The sequence below is a fragment of the Manis pentadactyla genome, chromosome 2, assembly GCF_030020395.1.
Source record: "Manis pentadactyla isolate mManPen7 chromosome 2, mManPen7.hap1, whole genome shotgun sequence".
In the NCBI taxonomy this organism is placed as follows: Eukaryota; Metazoa; Chordata; class Mammalia; order Pholidota; family Manidae; genus Manis; species Manis pentadactyla.
The window spans coordinates 114,351,968-114,376,601 of NC_080020.1; the positions used below are offsets into that span (position 1 = coordinate 114,351,968).

At 42.0% G+C, this 24,634-nt stretch overlaps 1 protein-coding gene across 1 annotated transcript in view; it reads right to left on the bottom strand.

The window, feature by feature from the left end:
• TTC23L (tetratricopeptide repeat domain 23 like) overlaps window positions 1-24,100 on the bottom strand; it is a gene marked incomplete at its 5' end in the record, with an annotated part of 70,420 nt that extends 46,320 nt beyond the window's left edge. Inside the window, 6 exons of the mRNA XM_057495966.1 lie at window positions 1,295-1,403; window positions 3,239-3,416; window positions 12,691-12,816; window positions 14,194-14,350; window positions 23,069-23,192; window positions 23,996-24,100. Coding sequence (XP_057351949.1) covers window positions 1,295-1,403; window positions 3,239-3,416; window positions 12,691-12,816; window positions 14,194-14,350; window positions 23,069-23,192; window positions 23,996-24,100 — 799 coding nt within the window. The remainder of the gene's footprint in view (window positions 1-1,294; window positions 1,404-3,238; window positions 3,417-12,690; window positions 12,817-14,193; window positions 14,351-23,068; window positions 23,193-23,995) is intronic.
• Between the last annotated feature and the right edge of the window lie 534 nt (window positions 24,101-24,634).

Consider the following 24,634-nt stretch of genomic DNA (forward strand, 5'->3'; position numbering starts at 1 on the left):
AGTAATTTTTAATTCTAGTACTGTATTTTCTTCTGGCTTATTTATACTTTCTATTTTTTATACTAAAAATATTAACCCATCTGGAATTTAGTGAATGACATGAGATGAAGGTGTAGATCTTCTTTAAAGTTAAAAATTAGTACACAACAAAGTAATAAGGTGTACTTGGAATCTCCCAATTCTATAAATATAAATATTTTCTGACTTTAAAAACTTTTTACATAATCATAAATAGGGTAAATTTTCTGTAGCCATGAAGACTATTTCTAAAAGCTCAACTATATAGATGGAGTACAAATACTGTGAGTATACACAAGGAAATTTTTAAAAGGAGCAAGATTACTAGCTGGAAAACACAGAATTAGGAAGACATCAATGAATATTTATGCTAAAGAAAAGAATAACTGAAATATCAAAATATCTTCTGAAAGCTGAAAAAAATGTTTAATGACATGGGGAAATACAAGAATGGAAAAAAAAAGTGGGATGCAAAACTTTCCCTAAATTTCTTTCACTTTCTCTCACTCTTCCTCTCTCTCTCTTTCTCATTTATGACTGGAAAATACTGTACATCAAAACAGATTACTTTTATAAGCAAAGGGAATTAACATTTTGAAATGTTTATATCACATTCTCACAAATCCAAAATTTCTCCAGATGGGCCACTGAATACATTAGAGTCCATTTATCTGGTCAAGCCAGCTGAACAGAGGACACTGTCATCTCCCACCACTTCTTCTGTCTCCCCCAGTGTTACCCATTTTCAAAAGGATGACCTTCTTGAGAAAGGACTACTGTTAAAGAATGAATTTGTCATTTAGCTTTCCTCTAGAACCTGCAGGACATTACTTTTGAGCATAGGTTACATTCTCTCTTGTAAGTCAGAGGAAAAGAGACAAAGAAGTTGAGAATGGAAGAAGAAAACAGGAGGAACCAATGATTTTTCTTTTATGACTGGATTTCCTCATTAACTGGCATACCACAGGTCACATTCATAGCATATATGATCTCAACTCTTTATGCAGGTGAATTCTGCTGAGATTCTAAGGGAATAAAAGAAATAGAAGTCAGATGGTCTTATTAGTTTTTATGTTCCAACTAATTTAGGGAGATATTATTGTGCTAAATTCATGGGTAAATGATTTTGTACAAAATGGGCACCCAGTCTAATCTTCCCACAGGCAAAAACAGCTAATTATAATCTATGCATACTGATAGATAGACCATTTGCCAATATGCTTCCCTCCCATGACTGGGAAACGATGATAACTTCAAGGGCATCTCTTCTACCTACCCCTGTGTTGGGTCTCTCCAGACATGCCATAAGCCTTGGCTACTAGCGCACTAGCCTCTGCAGTTTGGGGGCTGACTTCAGTGAACATAGAAACACAGATACAATGGAACTGGAACAGAGAAAATCATGACAATGTAAATACCCACCAAAAAAATGACAGGATTTCACTTTGGATCTTCCTAGCTGTGAGTCTTGAGCAAGTAATTTCATCTTCACATATAAAGGAATATATAGTTCCCATTGATTAGGACTGGGGAAGGATAAAATGAGATAATGCATGCAAAGAACTGGACATAGTAACCATCACATGGTAAATTCTCAAAAAATGTTAGCTTTGATTTTTTTATTAGGTTTCACAGCAAAAATAAAACCCTAACTTTAGCTCACCCTCTCAAAGGTTCAGTATCAAAGGAAGGCTAGTAGAGTTAAGCATGGATCCTAGACCATATTACCTGGGTCCCCATCCCAGATCAGTTACTTACTGTGACATAAGGCAAGTCACTAAGTTCTTCAATGTAAAACAGAGATGACAAAAATAGTATTTGTCACAAACAGTTGGTGTTAAGATTTAATGAATTAAAACATATAAAGTCTTTAGAATACCACTTGGACTGTAATAAGCACTAGAGAAGTATAGATTTTATCATGATTATTTATATAACAGGAAAGGAGAAAGAAGAAAGAAAACAGCTGGCCTACACCCACCAGTAAGAAAAGAACCACTTGTGTTTCATATTTCACAGGCCAAATACTGTGAAATGTTCAAGGAGTTCCCAAGATTATCAGACAACACTTTGGAGCTAAGACACAGTGAAGAGGTTGTTATGAGTACAGGCTCTGGGAGTCAAATTTTCTGAGTTCAAATCCCTGCTCTACCACTTGCTAGCTACACAACTTCAGCTGAATTAGTTATAATTGTTTGTGCTTCAATTTCCTTACCCCTAAAATGTGATAAAATAATAATGGTGCCTACTTTGTAGGGTTACTGTATGGATTAAATAAATTAGTGCATCTCAAGTGCACATAATAAAAGCATTCCATAAATGTTTACCATTATTTTTTGTTGTTTTGGGGAAACATTGTTTTATACATTCCAATCTTACCACTGCTTTAAGAAAGTCTTGGGCACAAAAACCAGACTGGTTTTCTCTGTAAGCAGTGGATTCCCTACCCTCAGAGCATCATTCTCTAACATTTCTCCATTGTGTGATGTTAATAACCTGGATTGTGGGATTATTTGCAGTGCCTTTTATTCAGTATCAGATTGCTTTCACATATACTGTTGGACTTCACTGTATCTTTTCTATGCTATAGGAAATCCGATATTTTGATCCACTTTCAGCTATGGGATCTGATGCCACAAGCAGGGTTTTCACTTCAGGGAAAGAAGGTGAATTTAACTAGCAGTACCAAGGGACGTTTCAAGTATATGATATATGAAAGTGCCCTACACTGTTTTCATTGTCATAGTCTCAACATTCCTTCCTATGTTTTGTTTTGCTTTCCCTGTGCATTTGTTAAATTAGTTACTGCCAAGTGAAACACCCTTTTGTTAGTTTAACCTTAGACTTGGAAAAACAACCAGCTAAACTAGCTTAGATGGCAAATGACAGCATTACATCAAAATATGATTCATCATTTAAAAAGCCCTTTGTATTTGCTAAGGACTTAAGTGTGGTTGCCCCTAAGGGATTTTTCCCTAGAGTAGACTCAATTGGGTGCCTCTTCCTAGAACTGACAGAGATGGTGGAGGGTCTGGGAGCGGACATGCTGTCTCACTTCAGGTCATGAAGCAGATACACCTACCTGGAGTCAGTGTTCTCTGCCCATTTAAGATTAAGAAAGGGCTCTTGTGTGGTCATGAGGGAAATCAATACCACACTTTGTTCTGAGAAGCCCAAGCTTCCCTGGCCACCCAGCTGAGGCTCCCACCACCCCACTAACCTGCTTTAAGTGCTGGATGGCCTGGTCATGGTTCCTCCTCAGCTGTTCAATTTGAGCAATTTCCTCATACAGACTGACCAGATCCAATGACCTATCACCCTTAGTGGCCACAACACTGCCAATTGCCTTTTCAAAGTATGCCAGAGCCAGGTTCAACCTGCGGATGGCCAAGGAGGCTCTACAATAAGAGGGGCAAACATGTAAAGACATAGGAAGGCCACTTACTTTGCAGACATAAAAGGAACTGATTGTCAGAGCTAAACAATTGGGCCTTGATAGGCCAATCATCTAAGTAGTTGTCTCAAAATTCAGTCTTGCTGTAAACAAACTCCTATTAATGTGCATTTTATGCATTAGATTCCATTACCATTCATCAAACCTACTAATATATCATGCTATAGTCTGATTTTATAAAAAACACAAATGGAAAAAATGGCTTCCAGCAAGTCACAGGATGGGATAATTCACCCATAAGCACAAGACTTTCTAAAATCAAAATAAAATTTTATTACCTCTCGCTCCCTGTTTCAGGCCAAAGCAAAGTTTTTCCTTTGTTTTATTGATTTAGTAAAGTTTATTCCTCCTCAGTTAAAAATGAGAGAGGATAGAGATTCTCAAGATGACGGCATGAGTAGGGTGGCGGAAATCTCCTCCCAAAACCATATATATTTTGAAAATACAGCAAATACAACTATTACTAAAAGAGTGATGAGACGATACAGTACACAAGCCAAGCTACATCTGCAAGAACACAATATCTCACAGAAAAGGGTAAGATAAAAAGCCGTGACCCAGCGGAACCCGAGCACTGCCCGGACCCCAGCTCACTGGCAGGAGGAAAAGAATAAGAGTGGGGAGGAAGTGGAAGTGCAGGACTGCTAAATAACCAGCCCTAGTAATCCGCCCCAGGAGCACAGACACACATTGCATGGTGCACTGGATATTAGAGCAGCACAAAGACAATATCTGGGATTAAGATTGTGAACAGGTTCCCACAGCTGGCTGCCCCGGGACAAAAGAAAAGCAGGTGCTTTAAAAGTCTTAAAGGGACAAGGGTTTAAATCATCCTGGCACACTCAGCCCAGCAGGCTGGGAACTTTAAGAAACTTCAGGCGCCCCAACCCCCTGGGTGGCAGCACAGCTCCACACCATCTCATGGTGATAAGCAGCCTGCCGTTCATTCCCCCGCGCTGGCACTGCAAGCAAACTGGCTGACTGCCATTGCTGTGGAACAGCTGGGGTGCAGCCCCACCTACAGCAACCCAGAACTTAACACAGAGGCTTCTCCCTGCATGCGGCTAAACGACCCAGACCCAGAGGCTGCTCCATGCACGTGGTTGACCGGCAGAGAGAGCGGAGATCGGTGCAGAGTCCTGGAAGCATGAAGGGGCTCTGTTATCATGGCAGAACATGTGCCACTGGCCTGCAACCCTTGTCAGTGCCCTAGGCCATCCTGAGGGCTGCCCCGCCCACGGTAGCTCAGGGGCTTAACCCAGAGGCTGCTCCCTTCACACAGTTGACTGTCACAAACAGAGCAGATGGGCATGGAGAATGGGAGGCACAAAGGGGCTTTGTTCTTGTGGCAGAACAAGTGCTGCTGGCCTGTGACCCCCACCATTGCCCTAGGCCATCTCCTAGGCCGCCCCACCCACGGCAGCTTAGAGGATTAACTGAGAGGCTGCTCCCCGTGTATGGTTAACTGGCACAGACAGCAGAGAAAGGCAAGGCGACCGGCAAGCAGGAAGGGACTTTGTTCTCCCAGCTGACACACATGCCACTAGCTGGCAAGCACTTCTATTGCCATGGAAAGGCAGAAGAACCTTGTTCAGTCCAAAATCCCTCAAACACCAGAGAGAGAGGGCTTGGTGAGACTGAAATCACCAATCTTCCTGAAAAAGAATTCAAAATAAAAGTCATAAGCATGCTGATGCAGCTACAGAGAAATATTCAAGAGCTAATAGATGAATTCAGGAGGGAGATAACAGAAATGAAACACACAATGGAAGGATTAAAGAACAGACTGGATGAGGTGGAAAAGACTGTTAATGGAATAGAAATCAGAGAACAGGAATACAGATAAGCTGAGACAGAGAGACATAAAAGGATCTCTAGGAAGAAAAGAATATTAAGAGAACTGTGTGACCAATCCAAATGGAACAATATTTGCATTATACAGGTACCAAAGAATAAGAGAGAGGAAAAGGGATAGAGAGTGTCTTTGAAGAAATAACTGCTGAAAACTTTCCCAATCTGGGGAAGGAAATAGTCTCTCAGACCATGGAAGTCCACAGATCTCCCAACACAAGAGACACAAGGAGGACAATACCAAGACATATAATAATTAAAATGGCAAAGATCAAAGACAAGGACAGAGCATTAAAAGGAGCCAGAGAGAGAAAAAAGATCACCTACAAAGGAAAACCCATCAGGCTGTCATTGGACTTCTCAGCAGAAACTTTGCAGGCCAGAAGGGAATGGCATGATATATTCAATGCAGTGAAGCGGGAGGGTCTTGAACCAAGAATACTGTATCTAGAAAGATTAACATTTAAATTTGAAGGAGGGATTAAACAATTCCCAGACAAGCAGAAGTTGAGGGAGTTTTTCTCCAGCAAACCATCTCTATAGTGTATCTTAAAGGGACTGCTCTAGATGGAAGTATGCCTGAGGCTAAATAGCTGTCACCAGAGAAAATAAAACCACAGCAAAGAAAGTAGACCAACCAAATACTAACTAAATGCAAAATAAAATCAGCTATCCACAAAATCAGCCAAGGGAAACACAAAGAGTACAGAATAAAACCCCTAACATATAAAGAGTAGAGGAGGAAGAAAAAGAAGGGACAGAGATAAAGAATCATCAGACTGTGTTTATAATAGCATAATAAGTGAGTTAAGTTAGATGGTTAGACAGTAAAGAAGCTGCCCTTGAACCTTTGGTAACCATGAATCCAAAACCTGCAATGGCAATAAGTACCTATCTATCGGTAATTACCCAAAATGTAAATGGACAGAGCGCACCAATCAAAAGACACAGAGTAATAGAATGGATAAAAAACCAAGACCCATCTATATGCTGCTTACAGGAGACTTACTTCAAAACCAAAGACATCCACAGACTAAAAGTGAAGATGGAAAAAGATATTTAATGCAAACAATACGGAGAAAAAAGCAGGTGTTCCAGTACTTGTATCAGACAAAATAGACTTCAAAACAAAGAAAGTAATAAGCGACAAAGAAGGACATTACATAATGATAAAGGGGTCAGTCCAACAACAGGATATAACTATTATAAATATCTATGCACTCAACACAGGAACACCTACAGATGTGAAACAAATATTAACAGAATTAAAGGAGGAAATAGAATGCAATGTATTCATTTTAGGAGCCTTCAACACACCACTCACTCCAAAGGACAGATCAACCAGACAGCAAATAAGTAAGGAAACAGAGCAACTGAACAACACATTAGAACAGATGGACCTAACAGACATTTACAGAACTCTACATCCAAAAGCAACAGGATACACATTCTTCCAGAATAGAGCACATACTAGGCCACAAAAAGAGCCTCAGTAAATTAAAAACATTAAAATTGTACCAACCAACTTCTCAGATCACAAAGGTATAAAACTAGAAATAAATTGTACAAAGAAAACAAAAAGGCTCAAAAACACATGGAGGCTTAACAGGCTCCTAAATAATCAATGGATCAGTGACCAAACAAAAACAGAGATCAAGCAATACATGGAGACAAATGAAAACAACAGCACAATGCCCCAACTTCTGTGGGATGCAGCAAAGGCAGCTCTAAGAGGAAAGTACATAGCAATCCAGGCCTATTTAAAGAAGGAAGAACAATCCCAAATGAATAGTCTAAATTCACAATTATTAAAACTGGAAAAAGAAGAACAAATGAGGCCCAAAGTCAGCAGAAGGAGGGATATAATAAAGGATCAGAGAAGAAATAAATAAAATTGAGAAGAATAAAATAGAAAAAATTAATGAAACCAAGAGCTAGTTCTCTGAGAAAATAAACAAAAATAGATAAACCCCTAGCCAGACTTATTAAGAAAAAAAGAGAATCTACACACATAAACAGAATCAAAAATGAGAAAAGAAAAATTACAACAGACACCACAGAAATATAAAGAATTATTAGGGAATACTATGAAAATCTATATGCTAACAAACTGGACAACCTAGAAGAAATGGAGAACTTTCTAGAAAAATACAACCTTCCAAGACTGACCAAGGAAGAAACAGAAAATCTAAACAGACCAATTACCAGCAATGAAATTGAAAGAGAAATTTAAAAACTACCCAAGAACAAAACCCTGGTCCAGATGGATTCACCACTGAATTTTATCAGACATTTAGAGAACACATAATACCCATTCTCCTTAAAGTTTTCCAAAAAATAGAAGAGGAGGGAATACTTCCAAACTCATTCTATGAAGCCAACATCACTGTAATACCAAAATCAGAAAAAGACCCTACAAAAAAAGAAAACTATAGACCAATACCCTAATGAACATAGATGCAAAAATATTCAATAAAATATTAGCAAACCGAATTCAAAAACACATCAAGAGGATCATACACCAAAATCAAATGGAATTCATTCCAGGGATGTAAGGATGAACAACATTTGAAAATCCATCAACATCATCCACCACATCAACAAAAAGGACAAAAACCACATGATCATCTCCATAGATGCTGAAAAAGCATTCAACAAAATTCAACATTCATTCATGATAAAAACACTCAACAAAATGGGTATAGAGGGCAAGTACCTCAATATAATGAAGGCCATATACAACAAACCCACAGCCAACATCATACTTAACAGCGAGAAGCTGAAAGCTTTTTACCTAAGATCGGGAACAAGGCAGGGATGCCCACTCTCCCCACTCTTATTGAACATAGTACTGGAGGTCCTAGCCACGGCAATCTGACAACACAAATAAATAAAAGGCATCCAGATTGATAAGGAAGAAGTCAAACCATCAGTTTGCAGATGACATGATATTGTACATAGAAAACCCTAAAGAATCCACTCCAAAACTATTAGAATATCTGAATTCAGCAAAGTTGCAGGACACAAAATTAATACACAAAAAAATCTGTTGCATTCCTATACACTAATGATGAATTAGCAGAAAGAGAAATCAGGAAGACAATTCCATTCACAATTGCATCAAAAAGAATAAAATACCTAGGAATAAACCTAACCAAGGAAGTGAAAGACCTATGCCTGAAAACTACAAGACACTCTTAAAATAAATTAAAGAGGATACTAATAAATGGAAATTCATCCCATGCTCTTCACTAGAAAGAATTAATATTGTCAAAATGACCATCCTGCCTAAAGTACTCTACAGATTCAATGCAATCCCTAGGAAAATACCAACAGCATTCTTCAACGAACTGGAACAAATAGTTCTAAAATTCATATGGAATCACAAAAGACCCTGAATTGCCAAAGCAATCCTGAGAAGGAAGAATAAAGCAGGGGGGTTCTCACTTCCCAATTTCAAGCTCTACTACAAAGCCACCGTAATCAAGACAATTTGGTACTGGCACAAGAACAGACCCACAGACCAGTGGAACAGAACAGAGAGTCCAGATATTAACCTAAGCATATATGCTCAATTAATATACAATAAAGGAGCCATGGATATACAATGGGGAAATGACAGCCTCTTCAACAGCTGGTGTTGGCAAAACTGGACAGCTACATGTAAGAGAATGAAACTGGATTATTGTCTAACCCCATACACAAAAGTAAACTCGAAATGGATCAAAGGTCTGAATGTAAGTCATGAAACCATAAAACTCTTAAAATAAAACATAGGCAAAACTCTCTTGAATATAAACATGAACAACTTCTTCATGAACATATCTCCTTGGGCAAGGGAAACAAAAGCAAAAATGAACAAGTGGGACTATATCAAACTATAAAGCTTCTTTACAGCAAAGGACACCATCAGTAGAACAAAAAGGCATCCTACAGTATGGGAGAATATATTCATAAATGACATATCCGATAAGGGGTTGACATTCAAAATATACAAAGAGTTGACACACCTCAACAAACAGAAAGCAAATAATCCAATTAAAAATGGGCATAGGATCTTCTCCAAAGAAGAAATTCAGATGGCCAACAGGCACATGAGAAGATGCTCCACATCGCTAATCATCAGAGAAATACAAATTAAAACCACAATGAGATATCACCTCACACCAGTTAGGATGGCCACCAGCCAAAACACAAACAACAACAAATGTTGGTGAGGATGTGGAGATAGGGGAACCCTTCTACACTGCTGGTAGGAATGTAAATTAGTTCAACCTTTGTGGAAAGCAGTATGGAGGTTCCTCAAAAAACCAAAAATAGAAATACCACTTGACCCAGGAATTCCACTCCTAGGAATTTACCCTAAGAATGCAGCTGCCCAGTTTGGAGAAGACATATGCAGCCCTATGTTTATTGCACACTATTTACAATAGCCAAGATATAGAAGCAACCTAAGTGTCCATCAGTAGATGAATGGATAAAGAAGATGTGGTATATATACACAATGGAATATTATTCAGCCATAAGAAGAAAACAAATCCTATCATTTGCAACAACATGGATGGAGCTAGAGGGCATTATGCTCAGTGAAATAAGCCAGGCAGAGAAAGACAAGTATCAAATGATTTCACTCATCTGTGGAGTATAAGAACAAAGAAAAAACTGAATGAACAGGGCAGTGGCGGACTCACAGAACCCAAGAATGGACTGGCAGTTGCCAAGGGGAGGAGGAATGGGGAGGATGTGTGGGAAGGGAGGGATAAGGGGAGAAAGGGACATTATGATCAGCACACATAATGTGGTGGTGGGGCATAGAGAAGGCAGTACAACACAGAGAAGACAAGTAGTGATTCTATAGCATCTTGCTGTGCTGATGGACAGTGACTGTGGTGGGGTGTGTGGTAGGGACTTGATAGTGGGGGGAATCTAGTGGCCACAGTGTTGCTCATGTGATTGTATATTAATGTTACTGAAATTTAAAAAAGTAAAAAAAAAAAAAAATGAGAGAGGATAGAGAAAATGTAAATATGCACCTGCCCCCAAAGGGAGTGGTTAAAGTACAGGACATCATACAAAAATACTTCAGACACCAGAAACCATGGTTTCTTTGTAGACTAACCTCTATGGGGATAAGTTTAAAATGTGCCAAGTTCAAACATAAGTTATAAAACTGTACTTAAAATGTGATCCTGACACACACACACACACACACACATATAAAATGTATATAATACACACATACATATATACTGTGTGTGTGTGCGTGTGTGTGTGTATAGACATATTTAAAGTCTGTGTGGAAAGATAACTAAACTAAAATGTTCACAGCATTTATGTTTGGGTGGTGATATTACAATGACTTTTATTTTTTCCTTCATATCTGTATGTATTGTCAAAGTTTCTAAAATAAAATGGGGAATATACTTTTTTTAAATGAGAATAAAATAGTCTTTCATTAAGGTTTATCTTTCTAGACACAGCAAGACAGAAAGAGAAGAACATGGGTAGTTCGAAGCTGGCTTCCACAGTTATTAGCTTTATAAGCAAACCCCAGAAGCCTGTGGTTCCTTCCAAGTAAAAGAAGGTTAAGAGTACCTAAATTCCAAGGTTGTGAAGATTAGATTAAAAATTCTATGTAAAATCAACTAACATATAGTAGATGCACAATCAACATTACTTCCCCCTCATCTCTTGCCCCCATCTTTGTATTCCCAAATTGTATTAAAATATATATATTTATATATAAAAGTATTTTATATAAGGCCTTCTGTAATAGTTACAGTTTATTTTAAATTGTAAAGTTTATCCTTCCTCTGAAGATTAGTATAAACAATCAATTAAGAGCACTACCAAGTTATCTTGTAATTCTTTACAAAAGAGGTTTTGGTTCTATCAGACCACTATTTCCCATCACCATAAGAGCCGAAGTTACAGAATAATGCCTCTCATCGAGAGCTTGTAAGCAGATATTAGCCAACTTGTCTGGCCTGAGCAATCTTGCCTTATTTTCCACACATTTAAAATGGGAAAAGGGATTTGCCCTTGCTAGATATTTGGTCAATATCAAACATAACTCACTGTGGTATACAAACTGAGTTATGGATTGAGATGACCCAGTTCCACAGCTGGCTCTTCTACCTATTAGTTCTGTCCCCTTGAATTACTTAATCTTTCTGTGCTTTAATTTTATCTGTCAAATGAAAATAAAAACACCTACACCTCATAGGCCTGTGGTAGACGACTGAATGAAATAAACTATGTAAAGCATTTCAACAGTATCTAGGATGTAGTTACACTTAAATATGCCAATACTTAGAACAGTGCATACACAAAATAGGCAGAGTAAGTAGAGTGGAATCGATGACTGAAATGTGCACTAGAATTTATTCTGAAAAAGGAACAAGGCCATCTTTCACATAAGAACCTTAGCCATTGTCTCACGTGACAGCAGGAGACATTCACTAGACTGATTTATGACCTTGTGGACTTAAGTCAATAGTTTGATTTAGCTCCAGACATTTGAACATCTCCACCCCCATTTCCCATCTGACTTCTAGACTCACGGTTGTTTAGAGGAGGCAGGCCTGACTCACGTTTGTCATTTACTTACCATTCAGTCAATACCCTACCACGCCAAGTGCTTACAGCTTTGGAAACAGTTTGCTTTCAAGGATGTGAAGATATTTGAAAACTCTAGGCAACAGTAAACCGCTTATTATTCTTTTTTTCTTCTAATAATCTGATGGGCTACTCTCATATCTAAGTATTCTGATTCTCAGAGGATCCCTAACTCAACTGCAAGACAGTTAAGTCTTGTTCTGGCTTGAACAAATTCCATGAACTTTGTTTCTTTATGGAACAGAACTCTTAAAAATGCACATGCCATGCTCAGCTTTCATGGGCCTCCAATAAAGTGTCTTTAGTATTCTTTCCTCATCTTTTAGGATGTCATACTCAATGATAAAAGTAGGTAGCAATTCAGAAAAAAAATGTAATTTTAGAATGAGTGAGAGGCAGTATGTAAGGAACTAAAAGTCTATGAGTTCATACCACAGATCCAACACAGAAAGCTCGTCACCCTGGACAGTTTAACTTCAGCTTCAGTTTCCTTGCCCTCGCTCTAACAAGATAACACTGCACCAGTTACCTAAAGGTGACTGTGAGGGCTTAAATGAGGCACTGCACATAGAGCTTAGACTATGGTGGACATGATTGCTAAGTAGGAGCCTCTTTTATTTTCACTTGAGTCTCTGGTTTTTTTTTTTTGCTCTGAATATGTTTCTCCCCTTACATACAGAGAGCACAGAACAGTTATATTATGTCCGGTCATTCATAAAAACCCAAGCTGATCTAAGCTCAGATCTTACCTGGCCAAAGCAATCGCTAGGTCTTTCTGGGAGACTTGTAACCTATGAATGCCTCCCTTATACAGTTCTTTCCATTCTTTCATGTTTCTCTCTGGTTCTTGCAGGTTGAAATAAGCCTCTCTGCCAGTGAAAGAGTCAAGGAAAAAGCCAGGTGCACAAAATTCCCCTCTGCCCAGGGACAGCCATTGATAAGCAAACAAGAGGGCCCCTTGGGAAAACCAGACAGTATTTGAAAATGGGCACTTCACTGCATTTTCCATTATCCATGTATACATGCTTCAATAAGGGAGAATTCTTTAGAAAAGGAACAGGGCCTTAAGTTTCTTGTGGTGGTTGTCTGAATCCAGGGCTAGGGTGGGTGCTGAACATTAGGAGGAGTGAATGGAAACTATAAATTATACTAGATTTCCTTTCAGGGCATCTACTGCATGGCAACAGTTACTCATTTTTCCCAAGTTGGTTCCCATGAATGGTAAAGGAGAGGAACTAACCCTGCTGAAAGGGACTTTCTGAGTCATTTGGAAAGTCCAAGCAAAGCAGGTTTTTGGCAAGAGACAAATAACAGGAAAGAAAAACCCCTCAATTCCCAAGTATCCTCCTATTTCCCACATTTTCAATACCCTCTGCTAAAGGCATAACAGAGGAAAACCACCTGTCAGATTTTGCAAGTTGAGCATCAGGACCAAAAAACTAGAAGACGGATGTATAGAGATCCAGGACCCTGGGTTCATAGAGGCCTCACCCTTACTCACCAACATGAAATACCCTTAAAGCTTTGAAGTGGAGATGGTACTAAAGGCTGTCAAAACCACAAGCTTTTTGGGGAGAGGCATATATAACATTCCCCTCTGGGGATGTGGAAAACCATTTCTTTTGTCTATTTTGCTTGGCCTCCAGCTTCATGGGCAGTATTCTCAACAGCATTTCAGAAACACTAAAATGATCAAGAGACCATTAAATCAGAGGTTCTGGCTTGGCTGCATGTTACAATCACCTGGGGGCTTTTACAAATCTCAATGAACAGATGCATCCTAGACCTACTCAATTAAAACCGCTGGGGCGGGGCAGGGTGGCGGGACCCACCCAGCAGTAATTCTTAGAGCTCCCCAGAGGAGTACAATGGACAGCCAAGTTTGACAAACAGTGCTTTAATTCTCCCATTTGCCCTCTTCCTACACTACCAGCATCACTATTAGCCATGTCCTCATTGTTCATACTGGGTGCTCAATGAAGAGCAAGACTAACTCTGAAAACTTTCAATTGGCTAGAAGATGTGTTCCCAGTGAAGTTTCTCCCATGGCTCAACTCAGAGCTTATATGACTAGACCCAGGAGGAACTTCATACCTTTCTAGATGGAGATGATAGGCTTGCAGGGGGCCTGGATGTTGGAAGAGAGGTACAAGGCCATGGTTCCATCTCCCACCCTCTTTGGGGATACAGCCCATCTGGCATGTGTGGCCACTGGTCCTCATCAGCAGGCCCTGCTGGGAAGGGAAGGATATTGGTTCTGCAGGAGCCAGGCCACCCCTAGAGTGTAGTAGAGCATAACCAGAGCTTCCAGGATCTCTTTTTTTTCCTTGTCTGAGGTCGTGTTTTCCTTCCAGGTTAGCAGTGTGTCCTTGGCAGACTCAGCATGTTTCTTGGCCTGAGCTGGGAGGCCTGGGGAAGTTTGAGAGTGGGTGGCAAGAAGAAAAACATTAAAAAGATATGTTTCAGTCAGACTTTCCTGGGAGGGGAGGGGTGGGCAGTGTGGTGGTTGTGTGGTCTATAGTATTGATTCCCTTAATAACTGGCACTACCTAAGAATTATCTGGAAAGCTTGTAAAGAATATAGGTCTGGCCTTACCCCAGATCTACTAAATTGGAATCTCTAGAGGAATGGGGTCCAGGAATCTCTATTTTGAATTATCTCCACAAGGCTTCTTATGCAGCCATCCTGGCATTAGCATGTGGACCTCTCTTTGGAAATCACTGACAGAGGCAGGAGTGGAAGCTGAGCATCCTATTCCCAATTCTGCCACAAATGCCATCTGACCTTTTCAACCCACAAAGCTTCTCCATCCTCCAAATGTAGAATGACAACAATAATTACAGAGGCTGTCCCTTTACTGAACACATTTTTGAAGAGTAGGTACATAATGATGGCTGATGGAGAAGAATGAAGAGGGGGTTTCCACTTGCAGTAAACAGCCTGAGGCCATGAAGAGAATAAGCAAGTGTGTGTGTGTGTGTGTGTGTGTGTGTGTGTGTGTGTGTGTGTGTGTGTGTGTGTGTGTGTGCGTGTGCACATGCACAATGGTGGGGCAGGGCTGGGAGCATGTAAGAATGTCAGAAGCAGTGAGAACCAGTCTGACTGAAGGGGAGGCTTAAATGTAAAGACATACAAGGTCTGAGCTGGATAGGTAAAATGGAATCTTGGATGACAAGATGAGGAAGTTGGAGTTGATCGGTTAGATAATAATCTTTGTAGGTCTTCAGGAAGGAGGCAGCAATAGAAAACTCTGCCAAGGATATCAGACCAATACAAAAGAGTAGGAAACTAAGAGCTGTTCTATCAAATACGTTGTTTTCCATAACCAGGTGGGCCCTTGGGAGTGTATCAATAAGGAGTGCAGCAACCAAATTTAGATGCCTCCCTAGGTGTTTAGGAAGGAGAAATGTGAAACTTGATGAGCTATTGAAAACCACACATACTGAATCTGTACAACATTCCTGCTGGGCTGGTGACTGGGAAACAACTGAGAAGTTGCTCTAAAGTCTTGCAAGTCTGCACATCCTCCCCAGAAGTGCCCAAGCTGTTCGGGAAATCCACAGGGGGAATATTTTTCCACTAAGCTCAGCAGCAAATTAATTATATAGCTCCTTGTCTCCGCTTTATCGTGCCCCACACTGTAGTCCTTCTGATTAAGAGGTTGAGCTGGTGAACAGTGGGGCTTAAGCAAACCGAACTAGGATCTTGCCAGCCCCAAAGGAAGAAAAATCACTCCTTTACCCTTTCCAAAATCCATACTGGTCTCCAAAGTGGGGTGCATGTACCCCTATGTGCATGCTAGATGCCATAAGGGTGTGGGGAAAAAAAACAAAACTTACCTGCTATTTTAAAATGGTTTCTTTTTGTTTTCTGTTTTTATGAATATTTGTAATATTATGTAATATATTAATACCATTTACATAATTTATAACAAGTACACATATATGGAGAGTGCTTGCTCAACTTTTTTTTAGTGATAAGGGAGCTAATTCTCTAGCAACCACTGCTCTAGACAAATGTTTTTCTATCTTTTCATGTATGAAAGAACTCTTTTCTGTTTAAAAAAATCTCACTTTGTGATATTTTTATAGCATTTCCTCAGAAAATTCATAATGACAAAAAGTACTATGAGCCATTATCAGTAATGCTTTGAAATAAATGTGCTTTTTATTAATTTCAAGAGCAGCCTCTTTATGTAAAAGTAACACTGTATATATGCATATGTATGTATCCTCTATGGAGGATGCTCACAGATTTGTAATCTCATTTCCTAACTTCACACCCCACCTCCCCAATTCCATTGTCTATCCAAGACCAAGGCATTTTTCTTTACTTGCCCTCCTGAGCCAAGGGTACCACCCTCTCCCTGTACCAACAGAGCAGCAGTTAAAGAGGTAAAAATCAGGGGGGCAGCCAGCCTTGCTTCTGGAGCTTGACATTCAGAAATGACAAGGAAATACTGATGAACTGGAAATGGGTCCAGGTATTGTCCACCCAACTTATCATTTTGCTTTAATCTGGAATGCGATCCCACCACTGACATCTGTTACCTGACTCAGGCCAGAGCGTCTGCTCAGTGCCACCCAGTCCTTAGAGGTCACTGCTGTCACATTTGGTCATCTGTATTTAAGAAGTTAATGTGGCACAGCGATTAGAGAGCTAATGAACTAATGGCTTAATCTATCTTTGCCAGTTTATTCACCCGTACGATGATAATGACAATACCTTCTATCTTGTAGGTACGATGATAATGACAATACCTTCTACCTTGTAGGTGTTGTTGCAAGGGTTAATTTAATTAATTCATGCAAAAGGATTAAACAGTGCCTGGCACATAGGAATGAAACAAGTTTGAATAAATATTAGTTACTATTACTCCTACTACTACTGTATCACCATGACAACCACTACCCCAGGGTCCATTCCTCTGAAGCAATTGGTTATATTTGTCCTTACGTGGACATCTTCCATAGAGCTGCTGACAACACCCCCACACCAGGTCGCCCTCTCAAATGCAAGCACTTCAGCGAGGTGCTAGGCTTTCTGCAGGCCAGACCACCTGGTTTTACCATTCCTTACTGTTCCTGTACCAGATTTTTTTACCAACTAGACAGAGAAGATAGGGTTCATGACATATGCTTCCTTTTCTCTATTTTGCAGCACTTGAAATAGAGCCCCAGCTACCTGGAAGTGTCCCAGTAATAACAGGCTGACTAATTTTTTGCTCTATTAATAACAAGCAAAATCTCAGGAAACTACTTGCCCATGTTACTGTACTCTCCCTCCTTAACACCTGAAAACAGTCCGCCACTTGGTGACAAATCAGCCCACTGTTCCCTGCCTGCCCTGTCCCAGCCGCTGAAGCATAGGCTCATTAGGATTATCACCAGGCCAGCTGGCCAGAGCTCTGCTTCTGGCGTCCATTACTCCAGTTCACCAGCCAGCAGCCTGTTCTACTCTCTGCTCTGCGAAGGCCTCACGTTCCCTCCTGTTATTAATTTCTGAATCCCATTCCATCAATCGCTCCATATTTTAAAACCTCCAAACTCTAACTGGCTCCTTCCTCACAGCCTAAAACCTTCCTGGGTCTCCTTCTCCTATAAAAGTATCTTCACATGACTTTTGTGCCTTCGCTGCTTACTCGTTTTCCCTTTCTGTTCGATATGTACTAAGCAACTGACATCACCTAGTCTACTGGCCCCTGTTCCTTTCCCTCATCTCCAGGATCTGGCTTCTGCTCCAACCATCCTGCAGAAGCTGTTCTCGAGGACCCCGGAGACCTCCTACTAAGTACACCCAGTCAGTTTCTCAGGCTCTGTCTCGGCAGCCTCAGCCCCCTTCGCAGCTGCTTAGTGCCTTCTCCTCTGGGCTCCCAGGACACTGCCCAACTCAGCTCTCCTTCAGAAACCTTCTGTAATTGATTTTTTGCTAGCTCTTTAACAGGATTCTTATTCCCTTCCATGAATGTGTCCATTCTCCGAGGGTCTGTCTTACAGGGTCTTCCTTTTCTTTTACCCCTCTCAGAAGTTTTATCAATTCCCGTAACTTCATTTTTGGCTTCCAGGCTTATATATTTCCATTTCCCCTCTCCAGTTCTGGTCTTAAATATTCCTTCTCACTTATGATTCTCCTTCTCTCCTCCCAAGTTCTAGTCTCAAATTTCTAGCACCAAGTAAAAATATACTAGTGGATTTCTCTATTGCAATTCAAGATCAGTGGACCACAAACCAGAGCCACCATCCCCTCCCAGTTCACATCCTCCCCTGACCTACTTACCTCTGAAGATGGGCACTTATGGACCTAACATTTCAGGGCCATCTTTGCACCTCACTGTTTCTTAACTCTGAATCGAACACCATGTCCTGCAGATTCTTCCTGCACTGTCTTTTTAATATATTTTTTTAAATTGGTAATACATTTCCATGGTTCAAAAGCTAAAATTTTATGTCAAAATAAATGATGAGAGGTCTCACTGTCAAGCCTGCTCTCTTTCTGCAAGCACCCACTAGGTAACTTCTTTGTCTCTGTGTGCATATCATTCACTGTTTCTTTATGCAACTGTAAACATACATTCTCTCTCCCTCCTTACACAAAACGGGGTATATTATAAACAGCATCCTCTTTGCCTAAAGATGAATCCAAGTGCTTTTTCCCTAGTAGGATACAGAGCTTCCTCATGCTTTTTAAAAAACTCCTTATATCCCATTGTGTGTATTAGTCCTCTGGTGATGGGTATACTGGTTATTTCCAATCTTTTACTACCATAAACAATGCTGCAAAGAATAATCGTATCCATATGTTATAACTGTATTTAGGAATATGTCCCAGAAGTGGGATTTCTGGTTTAAAAAATAAATGTATCCATTCTTCATAGACTCTTAAATCCTTAGCTTCTCATTCATGCCCATAGCTTTACACACCTACATGACTAAGATAGCTTCCTTTCTACCTGTCATTGCCAGATTAACCTTTCCAAAAGTACACTTTACTTTATTCATTCCCCTGCTGGAAAATCCCCAGGAGTCCTTCTCGCCTACCAAATAAATTACAAATTCCTTAGCCTGTATTTAAAACCCACTGGTCTGCCAAATGTAACTTCCTTTCCAGGTCTGCCTTACCAGTCCTAACCTCAGCTCAACAGGGCTGCCGACTGCTTTCTAGACACACACCACACCTTCCTACCTAAACACCTTTGCCAAACCTTGTTTTTCATCAGGAATGCCCACCACTTCTTCTACCTACTCATTTTTAAGGGCCTTCTTGAATGAAATCTGCCCCTGAACCTACCACTTACCACCTCAGCCAGAAATGATCTCACCCAACTTACCCAAAGCCCTGTTTACATCAGTTCCATGGCACTGCCTCCTGCTCCTGGCACCTCCTGTCTCACTGACATCTATTCATAGCTCACCTGCCACATACCAGTATGTGGTCTTTGAGGGCAAAGACTGAGCCTACTGCATCTTATATTTCCCAAAGTGTTCTTCATGATATCTCCCACTAAATACTCACCGGATGTTTATTGACAGAAATCAGCCTTTTGACTTGACCCCCAACCCCCAGTGCTGGAAACTGCTCACTGGAAAAATGAGACAAGCAGGTCTGAGGGCTATAAATAACATGCAGTGAGGCATGAACACACAGGCATACATCCCGGCTACACAGAGGGCTGACTCATAAAGTCTGTCCATCTTAAAGCAGTTGCAGGATTAATGATAACAAAACTAAGTGGAGCTCAGCAAGCACTTCATCCCTCTTGAAGGTCTGTGATTTTTTTCAAAGCTTTAGTTGTTTTATCCCATGAGCCACAGACTTTAAAAGAAGTTAAAGTGAAGAGACTGCTAAGGACTATAACTGAAATACGAGGCTATTCTCAAGGAAAGACCATGATCATATTCTGAAAAAACTCGAGGTTCAACTTCAGAAAGTCTGGGTTCAAGGCTGGGCACATTTTATTATGTGGGCACCTCACCTAATCATGAAGTGCTTTTCCCTATCTTAGACAAAACAAATTTAAAAAACCTTGTTTTACAGGAAAACTTTTTCCCCTCCAACATAGTACCTCAAATGTGCTTCTCCATTCATGCAGCAAAAACAATGTGAATTAGAGAATAAAGGGTGGTGTTTCCACCATCTTTTGTGATATGACCTGTTTACCTATCTTAACTCAGATTGAAACCTAATTGGAAAACTGAAACTCGGTCTGTGACTGTTCACTGGACGGGTTGATGTCAGACGGTGAGGGCCAACTTCCTTCCACAGACCTGCCTTTGTAATCTCTCCAAACAAAGGGGGGCAGCCTCCTTGGACTCAAACATTCCCCTTGAGCACTTCTGGAACCTTCCTTTCCAGCTCAAGCTGCCATTACCTCAAGCATGAATTTCAGCATGAGTCTCCCAAGTAGTCCCCTGAATCTGGGATCTCCCAGGGCCCAAGGAGTGTACTTGTTGGTGTTCTCCACATATCATCTGAAACTGTGGAAACCCTTTCTTCCCCCTTGGCTTCCGGGACACAGCCCCTCCCGGTTCTTCGATTTCCTTTGCTGGGTCCACTTCCGCTACCTGTTCCTAATGCTCTCATCCTCCAGTCTTCTGTCCTTGGCCCTCTTTCCCTCTCCTTCTACATATGTTTTCTGATCAAGCTCACCCACTCCTCAACTTGCACCTATTTGCTAATCCCTCCCCAGATGACATCTTTCCTGCACTCTAGACCCACTTTTCAGGCGCCTCCTGAACATGTCGCAGGGGTGTTCCAAGGTGCTTCACACTGGCCATGACACAGCCTGTGGGAAACCAAACTCCGCAGCTTCGTGCTCCTTCGCCCATCAATGTGCTCTTCCTCCTCAGTTCTCTATCTCAGCTAATTGTCCACATCATGCCCTGTTCAACTTCAGCTCTTCCCTCAGCTTCTCACCCCATATGTATTGCCCACAGAATGTCACCAATTCCAAATATTATTTCCTCTGCATTCCGACTGCCATCACCAATGACTTCATTGACTTTGGGCAGGATAATGGCCTAACCGGTCTTTACCTCCACTTTCTCTACCAGTCCAATCCATCCTCCAGAAATTCTCATTTCACAGCATAAGCTTGATATGTCACCACCTCCCTTAAAACATTTTATTAACACCCAAACTCCTTATTCCTGGGCCCAAATGACTTTGCCGTCCCACTACGAGGCATGACCTGTCTCTGTCCTAGGTGTCCTGCGCTATCTGAACCTCCTGTCCGGACAGAACCTGCACTGTGTGGGGAGTCTCATGCAGAATGTCCTCCTCTCACCTTTCAATCCGCAGACAGCACGCAGAGAGGCCCATCATCACACTACTAGTCCCCTCAAAATCTACGTGGTAAACGAGTACACATTCTTCAAAGACAGGGCAGATGTCACCCCTCTGCAGCCTTCCCTGACTGACCTCCTCCCCCAGTAGCAGAACCACTGATCTGCCTCATCTGTCTCCAGAACTTTATTCCTGACTCTATTACGCGGCCTAGCGTAGACCCCTGTGTGCCCCCGGAAGGCAAGGGCCACTCGGAATCATTTATGTATCCCTGGTGCCTCACACAGTGCTGTCAGACTTATAACAGAAGCTCTGTAAGTGCTGAAGTGGGGCATTGTTAAATTTCGCTCTTATCATGAAGGCAACAAGTTTATGAAGCAATCATCCTGACTGAAATGGAGAAATTCTAAATGAGGGACAACATTTCCCTGTTACAGTAAGATTTTGTCTTGTGAGAGCCTTCTGGACATCCCTTAAATCACACACACAGCTGCCTGCTTTGCCAGTAAATGAGGACTCCCTCTTCTCCTTAGCCATGTCGGCCTTTTCTCAGAACACAATAGATGTGTTCTTAAGGCCTGGGGAAGGCCTCACTGTGACCTCAGTGACTCACAGCATCACAGTCCCCGCTGTCAACTGCTCATGGTCTTGCCCCATCAACAGCCAATGAATCTGAAGTTATATGAAAAATGTGGGCTAATAGGGCCCAAGGGGCCTAAGGAGGAGCATATGTTCTAGGGTTAACAACTGAGAAGTGAATTCAATTTTAACTTTTTAAAAAGCTCTGATTTCTGGTTATCTAGGCTCATTATGGTTCAGGATATTGATTCTCTTCCCCAACAGCCCTCAAATATTTTAAGTCCTTAAATCACTTAAGTTGTACTTTAAGTCAGGCCCCACCTCAGGACTCAGGTCCCACCTCAGGACTCAGGTCCAAGGGGTACTTGAAAAAGCCCTAGGCCAGTGACTTAGTTCTATGGAGCAGTAACATGGCTGATACATACTGTGCACCAGGGACTATGCTAAGTCAGTGAGACCCAGTCCCTGCCCTCAGAGAGCTTCTGTTTCAGAGGCAGAGGCATTTAAACAAGGCACAGAAGAAGGCAGTAAAATGAGTTCCATGGTAGAAGTGTACACAGTCCATGTAAAGGGACACAGCTGGCCAAGGGGCAGAGGGCCTTGAGTTGGCCAAGTCTTTGGTTCCAGAAATGTGTTCTTTCCTCAATTGGTCTGTCAACAAATGTTTATTGAGCTTCTACTGCAAAGTCCCTGCCCTCGTGGAACTTACATTTGGATTTGTTTCAGAAAATGGATTCCTATCTTTTTCTGTACCACAGTACCTTCCAGAAGCACCATTTCTCTAGAAGGAAGGCTCTGTCTTTCCCTCAGCCAGGAACCCGGCTGCTGTCTTTGGAATTCAAGTCCTGTTATTTGGTCTGCCTCCTAGATACTGAGTGTGCATACCTGCTTGTCCTCCTGCTACTGACCTGTGGCTGGTATGTTAGATTCTGTCCTTTGCCCACTGTGCCTCAGTGTCCTTACCTGTAAACCAAGGGTAACAATAGTATTTCCCTCTAAGGAAGAGTACAGGGATTAAAGGAGACTAGCTTGGCATACACCCAGTACTCAGTAAATTAACTATCATCATCATCACTACTATCTTTATTTCTAAGATCCCTGCCACACTGCCTGCTTATCCATGGACTTTCCCTCCTCTTGACAAGGTGTGAGATGGGTTCAGAAAGGGCCCCTCCAGTCATCCCCATCCCAATCATGGTTGTGTGTGGGCTCAGATCAGCCCTTCCAGGCTGGCCCGCCCAGGCCCAGCTGGGAAAACCAAGCACCTCTTAGTGTCAGGTAGCCATAAGCCAGGCTGGTCAAAGCCTGTGCATACTTCCAGTGTTTTTCTCCAAAAATAATCTGAGAAAGGGTCACACAACGAATCTGCTCCTTGTTTGCTTGGATGTTCTGTAGAGAGCAAATTAAGTCATTGTGCTTTTTGCAAATGAGGGAAAGCTCCAGCCCCTGCACTTATCACTGTTAGGGCTGAATTCACCTGACCTCCTCTTCTCTCTCCTTCCCACCCACGTCCAATCCTTGACATCCTGCTGGCTCCACCTTGTTCCTAAGTCCTGAAACTAAGCTCCTCTCATGGCTGCTGTCAGTATCTAGGCCAAGCCATCCCCGTCTTTGACCCAGCTGGCCACAACAGCCCCTTGAAACTGCTTCCTCTCTTGCCCTCATGGTCTGCTTTCTACATCACAGCCAGAGTGACTTCTTTTAACCTCTTACTGTGAAAAACTTTAACAATATACGAAAAGTAGCCTGAGAACAACTCAGCTTCATCACAGCCAATCTTGTTTCATACCTATGCTCCTCATCCACCCAATCTCTCTCTACACTACTTCAAAGTAAATCAAAGGTATTAAATCAATTCATATTTCATAAATATCTCCAAAAGATATCAACTTAGAAATATAACCTCAAAATCATTATCTTACCAAAATATTGACAAGAATTCTTTAATATCAAATATGTAGTCTAATAAATCTCAAAACTCCTCAACTATGTTCTATGAGGCTCCACATGGCCCTGAATTATAACACCAAACTCCTGCCTCTCTCCCAAGCACAAATCGCTTTCTTCTCCGCAGTTGTTTCGCCTTAACTTCGTAAACCCTGACGCCATATCCCGAGCACTGGGACCCAGTCACAGAGACTGTTCCCCGAAAAGCAGGAGGCGGGCTGCAAAAGAGGTCTTGAGTAGCCTACCTGGCGGAGGGCACAGGAGCCACTCCCCGGAACTAGCCTTCCCGGCCCCTCGGCGGAGCTGCTCGACTTCCTCAGGCGGCGTCTGCGTCCTGGCCACCGCGGATCTCATTCAGGGGGCCGCAAGGGTGCCCTGCAGAAGCGAGACGCACAGCCAGGTTTGCCTAACTCACCAGCCGCCGTGTTCCGGCTCAGGGCACAAAGTGGTTGCCATGGGAACGGAACGCTGTACGAGGCCTGGAGCGCCAGCGCCTGTAGCCATGGCGACGCGAGGCACTTCCGGCCCCGGGGAGTCCCGGGCTGCTCCTGCCAGCAGCAGCTTCCATCGCACCGTAGGCTTTCGGTCTCAGCGGGCGGGACACAGCGACCTCAGGCTTGTCCCCGAACTTCCTTCTGCGGCGGCTGAAACTTCCAGTTTCTCTCAAAAGGTCTTTACCTCTCGAAGATGAAGACGCAGAAGAGGAGATAAATGCAGAGACGCAAAGGAACTCTGGGCTCCAGGACCCAGCTACGACCCAGCGATTTAAAGCTGCGACCTCCCCGGCTGTAGTCAGCGACCCTCCGCGCCCCGCGCGCCCCTCGGCACACCCTACACCCCCGCCATTCCCTGGGCTTTCCGGCTCTCCGGACCCGGACCCGAGA